The sequence below is a fragment of the Poecilia reticulata genome, linkage group LG15 (genome assembly GCF_000633615.1).
Source record: "Poecilia reticulata strain Guanapo linkage group LG15, Guppy_female_1.0+MT, whole genome shotgun sequence".
In the NCBI taxonomy this organism is placed as follows: domain Eukaryota; kingdom Metazoa; phylum Chordata; class Actinopteri; order Cyprinodontiformes; family Poeciliidae; genus Poecilia; species Poecilia reticulata.
The window spans coordinates 30,081,183-30,089,449 of NC_024345.1; the positions used below are offsets into that span (position 1 = coordinate 30,081,183).

Sequence of the window (8,267 nt, forward strand, 5' to 3'; positions counted from 1 at the left end):
TTTTTACTTTTACTTAAGTAAAATGTTAATGTGGTACTTTGACTTTTACTTAAGTACATTTTTGTCTGTGTATTTGTACTTTTACTTAAGTAAATTTTTTGAGTACTTTCTCCACCACTGCTGATGGCACATGAAGTACTCTGACACTTTTGGTCCGAAGGAAATTCATGATGCTAAAGACATGAATCTGGATCTGAGAAAGAGGATAAGAGACTCTAATCGATGGTGACATCTACTCTGCCCTTTCCAAACATCTCCTGGATCAGAGCAGCGGAGGCAGAATCCGCCTCAAACAAACCTGATTAGTTTAGATCTGAAGCCGAAAGCTTCAGATCGGTCCAGAGAAAATCCTCAGGTGTCTTGGTTTACTGAGCGGTTCGGTTGCGAAGCGATCGAGGAAAAAACGAGGCGCTGGTGTCCAGAAAGACCCGGGTTCTGGACCTGCTGGTTCTGCCGGGCCATCAATGGAAATGGAGCAGAAAGTCAGAATCTGGAAGATTTAAAGGATCTGCTGGTCCGGGCCGGCGCCGACCCAAAACAAACCTCCCAGTTCACGGACATGAAGACGATGAGACCAAACCTCAGCGCCACCGAGAGTCTGTGGCTAAAGGTCAGAGTTCATCACGACTACACGTCTCCTAATGAGTTCTGGTTCTGGTTCTGGTGCAGGAGGGACTGAGGCATCCAGTCAAATATATTTGCTTCCTTTCTGGGTCGGTTCTGGTAGGACTTGAGGCCGGCCAAGTCTGAGGTTCTGTTGATGTCAGAAACAAGTCAGTTCTGGCCCGTTTGGACCTGCTGGTTCTGACCAGAACCAGAGGCAGAGAGGTTTCTATCTAAAGCCCGTCTGAGTCAGTCAGAACCAACAGAACCTTCTTCCTGTGGGAAGGTCCAAATCCGGCAACTCATGTTTGCAGAGCAGCTTCTCACGCCCACACGGGCCCAACCGGGCCCAACCGGACCTCCCTGGGGACCCGTTCTGAAACGGACCCAGATCCATACCGGGCTCTCCCAGAACCACCCTGCTGGGTCGGCTGTTGGACCAGTCAAACTGAAACCAGAACCTTCTGCAGGTTAAACCACCAGGTTCTGGTTCTGGTTCTGCAGGATGGGAACCTCCAGCTGGTTCTGGAGCCAGATTTCTGGATCTTTCTCCTGCTGATTTCATGTAAAAATCTCCAGTTCTGCAAACATCAAGAACCAGAATCAGAACCGATTTGACCCAGGAGTCTGTTCTGCTGGTTCTGGTCTATTTGGTCCAGATCAGGGCCCGGTTCTCCTCCTCTACTCCAACACTTGCTTTGTTTCTCCCAGAAAGGTCAAAGGTCACACTGCGACATGAAACCTGGTCCAATTGGATCGGGTCGGGCAGAACCTGAACTCTCCAGGAGAACCAGAACCAGCAGAATGATGGTGGGCTGGCAGTGAGGTCAAAGGTCACAGATGACATGTGGGAAACAGGAAGTGTGATGTCATCGGTGGTCATGTGACCAGGCAGCAGAAAATCAGTTAAAACATTCCTCTGGTTCTGGTTCTGGTCTCACCCTGAGACGGGCTCCCAGGCGGGGGCCGGTTCTGGTTCTGGTGGTAAACCGGGTGGTGGTGGTGAGTGGGGGGGTTTCCTGGGTGGGCGGAGCCGTGGGGGTCGGTGAAGGTCGTCTGATGGTCGTTCTGCTCCCGGTCCGGGTCGGCCCGACCCGGGTCGGCCCGACGCTGGACTCCAGCTGGGCCGCCTGAAACAGAGCAGAGTTCTGCTTCATTAACGGGTTTGGGTCAGAACATCCCAGAAACGGGTCACCAGAACCGGTTCAGATGAAATATAAAAAGGTTCTGGTTTAAAATTCTAATAAATGTTTGATTTCTTCTTCTGTGGTGGAGAAACACGAGGTCCATCAGAACCGCAGCAGAACCTCAGAGTATCTAATGTTTGATCCATTTTATTTGGGCTTCAGCACAAAACTTTATTTAAACTCTGAAATAAAAACAGGAAAATCAGACAAGTTCAGATTTTATTTATCACATTATTTAAATCCGATGACGTCACTTTAGCTCCGCCCACCGAGAGCAAAGCCAACGGTTCCTGGGGTAAAACTTTCAAACTTTCTCTAAGAACAAAGAATAGTTTCTACAGGAAGTCTTCGCCACCAAACAGGAAGTGGCTACTGAATGAGCTGATTTAACGTAATGTGAACAGTAATACTGCCGCCTAGTGGTGAGGTGCGGAATGACAGGCGACGTGAAACCGAGCCTCGAGGTTTAATGATCAAAACAAATAAAATTCAGTTCATCATGATAAATAATCCTGATTCTATCCGAGTCAGGATCTGCTCACATGAAGTCTCATCTGCCGGTTTTAGTTCTATATTCATGAGTCGAACCGCAGAGAGGAAGAGGAGGACGAGGAAGAGCAGAACCATATAGCTCTATAGATCTACAGTAACAGACTCTGGTGTCACGTTTTTAGAATTTATTCTTTTTTTTTATCACAGATTTAAGTAAAAAGAAAAAATCAGAGGAAGAATCGAGGACCGGACCGAACCGGACCGGACCGAACCGGACCGGGTCTCACAGTAGAACTGCAAACAACTCAACTCTGATGAAATCAACAGGAAACCGACCAGAACCTCCCTGGGAGGACGTTGAGGTTCTGGTTCTGGTTCAGCCTCTGGTTCTGCCTTTAGTCTGTTATTTCTGTGGTTCTGGTTCTGGTTCTGGTTCCAGCGTGCTCTTCCTGCGGTTCCTCTCATTGTCTGCTGGGATCTCGGCCCACAGGAAGCAGTTTGAATCAGAGGCGTGGTGGGAGCGGACCCGACCCGACCGGAACCAACCGGGCCGGACCGTGTGGAGGCCAAGCGGCTCTGCTTTGTTGTGCTCTAAAGGTCAGAGGTCTATTTTAGTGTTTGGTAGAAATACTGCCGTGAACAACCGGACCCCTCAGAACCAGAACCAGAACCAGAACACGGGACCCAGCCGGAGGAGGAAGCAGCTTCTCTCTGAGTCAAAGATGGCGGCAAAAAATTAACTAAAAAACAAAAACATGGCGGCAGGTTTCTGAGTGAAGCTCAGAGCTCCAGCTGGTCAGTGCTGGGCACGGCGGAGGCAGCATGGTGATGGGGGCCAGCAGTCACTGATCTGCCTCCAGGATCAAACTCCACCCGTCTGAGCTGCTCTGACTTTACAACCAAACGCACCCAGCAGCTTCCTCTGACCTCATCAAGACGTTTCCTCCCGTCTCTGCTCAGTGTGTGTGTGTGTGTGTGTGTGTGTGTGAAGGGGGGTGGAGCGGGTCAGAACAACCCGACCCGGTTCTGAGAGGAAGCCGGCCTGATGGGTCCAGAGATGCTTCAGTTTCTGTTTCCTCTGGAATTAAAATCTGACGTTTGATCAAAGTTCATATTTTGATTCAGAATCTGAACCTTCAGGCTGTGTAGAAACGTGGACCTGGTTTCTCCTGCAGGTCGTTTGGGTCGGATTTTTCAGTTTTATGGTTTTTGAACCTTCACATCACAGTATTTGCTGCTGGTCCAGTTAACCAGTTCCACAAACTGGACATTTTTATTTCTCGGTGGTTTTCTAGTCCAGGTTCAAAGATGAAGAAACAACTTTATAAACCAAAATGTTCCGTTTGATTCCAGCCTCGGCATCGGAACGTCTCCAGCCTCCCTCAAACTTTACTTTTCTTGGAACTGTTCCCACATCAGAGGGGAAATCCTCTGCAGCAGCAGCAGCAGCTTCAGCAGCAGCAGCTGCAGCAGCTGCAGCAGCAGCTGCAGCGTCTGACTGAGCTTCGGTTCCTTCGTCCTCAGAAACGTCGACAGCAAAGCGTTAAGCTGCTAAAGCTCCAAAACAGCATCAAACGTTTTTACACATGAATTTATGTTTATTGATTGATTATCCTGCTTGTTGTTCTGGACCGGTTCCGTTCCGGTTCCGTTCCGGTTCTCTGATCTCACCTTCCTGGTCGCAGTTTGGACCTCCGTGACCCGGACAGCAGCGCCACACCAAGGTCGTGACCTCTTTCTGCTTCTGGCAGCCGGGCCGGAACCGGTACCTGAACAGAACCCTGAAGTTAATTCACTGGTTTAACCCTGCTGAGGGGTCAAAGGTTAACTATTGCTCATATTATCAGGTTTGATTTGAGTTCAATTAATAATTGATCCTCCAACCAGCAGAGCTTTACTGGCTGGCACCGACCCAACAGAACCAGTCCTCAGAGGTTCTGGTCCATATTGTCACTGAACCGCTGCAGGGCTCGTGGCTGAATGATCACAACTTCCAGAACCACAGAGGTTCTGTTGGACTGAGATCCAGAACCAGATCTGAGAGGTTCTGATCTTTGCCTTAAGGAACCTGGTTCTGCTGGGACCGGTCCACTGTGGTCAGAACAGAACAGGTTCTGATGGGTTCAAAGAGAAGATTCCCCCACAGCATGATACCACCTCCACCAGTCCGACCCATTGACCTCAGCCAGGATGGATCCATGATGGTTCCACCAGGTTCTGGACAGGCGTACCTAATAAAGTGGCCGGTTGCATGGTGAAAACACACATACTGGTAAAAGCGACTCACGTGGCCCTCAGGCAACCAGGCGACCCACGGGGACAGGGACTCTGGGTCTGGACATGTCTCCGTGTTTTACATTCCTCGGCCACCAGCTGCACACTCTTCCTCACGAAGGTGCACCAGTTCCTGAGACACACACACACACACACACACACACACACACACACACACACACACACACACACACACACACACACACACACACAGTCAGGATAATTTACGGTTTGTTTCAGGATCTCTGGTTCTGTTCGGGACCATGTTCTGATCCACTTCAGATTAAAGTCATTAAGTTGTGTTGTTTCGCTTCCAGCCCAGTTTGTGTTTCTGCTCATTGAATCCAGGTTTTGCTCGAACTCTGTGATGTTTGACGTTTTCCTCCTCCAGTTCAGCTCAAAGCTTCTGGATCATCACATCTGAAGCTCTTTAATCAGTCAAGCAACCAGGAATGTTCTGTTGGTAGCGATCAGAACATTTAGTTCTGTATTTAGAAGCACAATGTCCCAAACTCCCTCCAGACGTTGGATCTGTTTGATCTGCTGGGATCCTGCAGGACCTTTTTAGATATGCCGCTCTTCATCTGCAGCTCCCATCATCATCTTCATCATGTTTAACAATCTGCAGCTGATCTGAGATCAGTGAAGCTTTGTTAGATTTCTGTCTTCAGATTGAATCATAGGTGATACATCTGTTGCGGAACATCTGTGGCTCTGACTGCTGATGTGACCCAGCTGGGAGCGATGCCTGCAGCTGATTGGTCGCTGCGTCCGCTCTGTGTTTGGTTTGGATGTTTATCTTGGGGTTTCCTGACAAAACGCGCCTCATGTTTCCCAACCAGCTCAGTGTTTGTGGAAGTTCTCCGGCTCCTTTCTGGCTCCTGCTGAGCTGTTTTTAGCCCTGCAGGAGTTCCAGATGTTTGCTGGGATTTATCTGGATTCATCTGGATCAGAAGCTCCTCAGATCCAGCCTGAAGGGAGCAGATGTTCTCCTGGTGAACCAACATGGCCGCCGTGAAGGGCTGAACTCGAACAGCAGACTCCAGGTTACTCCTGATCCGACCCAAGGCCCAGAAAACAGACACATTTCTGTCCCATTGTTCCAACATGTGAACACACTGCTGAAACTCCTTCAGTCACTTCCTGTTGTGTCATTTCCTAATGAGTCACTTCCTGTGCAGAGCTGTGGGGGTCATGTTTCAACCTCAGAGAATCTGGAACTTCCTCAAAACTTTCCCTCACTTCATCTTATCGTTTCTCAGAGTGTTTATAGAGTTTTCCTGCAGCTCAGTGAGGAACACTGGGAACATGGAGCTGAATCAGGAATTAAGCCATCAGTTAAAGACGCAGGACGCATTCCTGTTCTCAGACTGATGAAAGTTGTGGTTCTGGTTCAGAGATGATCAGCTGGCAGGTTGCAGTAAAATGTGGAGTAAAAACTGAAGCTTGGTTCTGATTGGTGGGTCCGTTTAATATCAGACCTTTCCTCTGCTGCAAAGCAAACAGCAGCTCATGAGTTTTAGCTCAGTTTGGACCAAACCTCCTCCAACCTGTCAGTTTAACTTTAACACGCTTCTCTGCCGTTTCTGCCACCCATTGCTGCATCTATACACTGTAAAAATCTAATGTAGTTTAATCTAAAAGAGCAAGTCATGAAAATCTCATAATATGACTGACAGAAAATAAAACGATTAAATGTGATTAACTGAACACATGACCTCTTAGCTAGTTAATAACTTGATTTCTGATAATCAGATTGATTTGTTTTGACTGCCTGGCTGCAGCATTTCGATTACGCTACCATAAATGAGTCAACATGTTCTAATTAAATACATTTTCATTGGCATATGTCAACCCCACCCAGGAGAAGAGTGAAGCCGCTTGGTTCGCGGCGTCCATGTTGGAGCAGAGGCAGCCATTTTTCTTTCAGATGCATTAATTAATCCTACACCTGTCAATAGTTACAGTTCTTTGAACATCTAGTTAGTTTTCCTCCTCCCAGATATAAATCACTAAAATCAATCTTTAGATCAGATCTCAGACTTGTTATCTGATTTATTAGTATCTGATTATTGGTAAATCAGATACCAATAAATCATGTTAAAGTTACAGTGGGAACTTTAGCATTAATGTTGACACTGATGGACTAAATGTAGCTTTAGCCTGGATTGGTTTCACTCAGAGTTCGTTGTTCGATTCTCTCCGATGGTCAGACTCCAGACGCTGTAAATCAGTCATTACCCATAATGCTTTGCAGTCTGATAATATTTTAATACTGAGTTTATTTCAACTGTTTTACAAACCTGGGAGGAAACTGGGATCAATTGAAATGTATGATTGAACTGAAACGGCTTTTTAGGTGAAGCGACTCAAGATGGCGCTATGTGGAGGAACTGAACCAGGCTGGGAAGAAACGAGCCCGGTTCTGCTGGGTTCAGAGGTGGAACATCGACCCGGTTCTGTTGGATTCAGAGGTGGAACATCGACCCGGTTCTGCTTTGAGCCCGGTTCTGTTGGGTTCAGAGGTGGAACATCGACCCGGTTCTGCTTTGAGCCTGGTTCTGTTGGGTTCAGAGGTGGAACATCGACCCGGTTCTGCTGGGTTCAGAGGTGGAACATCGACCCGGTTCTGCTTTGAGCCCGGTTCTGCTGGGTTCAGAGGTGGAACATCGACCCGGTTCTGCTTTGAGCCTGGTTCTGTTGGGTTCAGAGGTGGAACATCGACCCGGTTCTGCTTTGAGCCCGGTTCTGCTGGGTTCAGAGGTGGAACATCGACCCGGTTCTGCTTTGAGCCTGGTTCTGCTTTGAGCCCGGTTCTGTTGGGTTCAGAGGTGGAACAGCAGGAGGTCTGGTCAGAACGTGGAGCTGTCTCTCGTAACTTGGACCAGAGTTTTTCCTTGCGATCCCAGCTGATCTTACTGGGAACATTTCATCTGGGAATGCCGCCTCCCGTCCATCTCCCTCCAGCCGGCAGCTCCTGCTCTGAATGCCGGTTTTCTTGCGGCTCAGAGGGTCACTGAAGGTTAAAATCAACAGATTTATGAAAACCTTGGATTGTTTGAGGATGAATTTTGTCCTGCTGCTCATTTTTCATGTTGATATTTCAACACAAAAGGCTCCAGAGAGAAAGACCTCAGACTGAGAAGTGGCCTTCCTTTGGCTCTTTGGCCCGTTAAACCATTTCTCCTCCCTGCCTCCTCCTAACCTCGTCTCTCTGACATAATGGCCGCTGGACGTTTGGTTTGCTGCGAGTCATCTCAGGTCAGGTCCAGTCCAAGTTCCTCCAGAACGCCACGTTTTCTCCTCCATAAGAAAAACATCAAATGTTTGATTCCATTTCATCAGAGCTCAGCTACATGGTGACCTTTGACCTCTGGACCACAAAATATCCCCCCAGGAGATAAAACTGAAACTAGAAACAGAGAAAACTATTGAAGCCGGTTTCTCATTAGAGCTCCCCATGAAGCCATTGGTGTGTGTGTGTGTTACTGTGTGTGTGTGTTACTGTGTGTGTGTGTGTGTGTTACTGTGTGTGTGTTTGTGTGTGTGTGTGTTACTGTGTGTGTGTGTTACTGTGTGTGTGTGTGTGTGTTACTGTGTGTGTGTGTGTTACTGTGTGTGTGTGTGTTACTGCGTGTGACTGTGTTACTGCGTGTGTGTGTTACTGTGTGTGTGTGTGTGTGTTACTGTGTGTGTGTGTTACTGTGTGTG

The 8,267-nt window shown here is 48.0% G+C and overlaps 1 protein-coding gene across 2 annotated transcripts in view; it reads right to left on the reverse strand.

Moving 5' to 3' along the window:
* Positions 1 to 8,267, reverse strand: part of mmrn2a (multimerin 2a) — a 25,377-nt gene that overhangs the window by 12,323 nt on the left and 4,787 nt on the right. For both annotated transcript variants that reach the window (XM_008430479.2, XM_008430480.2), the window contains exons 2-4: positions 4,570 to 4,689; positions 3,954 to 4,051; positions 1,545 to 1,733 (exon numbers count right to left, since the gene is read on the reverse strand). In XM_008430479.2, the coding sequence (XP_008428701.1) occupies positions 1,545 to 1,733; positions 3,954 to 4,051; positions 4,570 to 4,689 (407 nt within the window). The remainder of the gene's footprint in view (positions 1 to 1,544; positions 1,734 to 3,953; positions 4,052 to 4,569; positions 4,690 to 8,267) is intronic.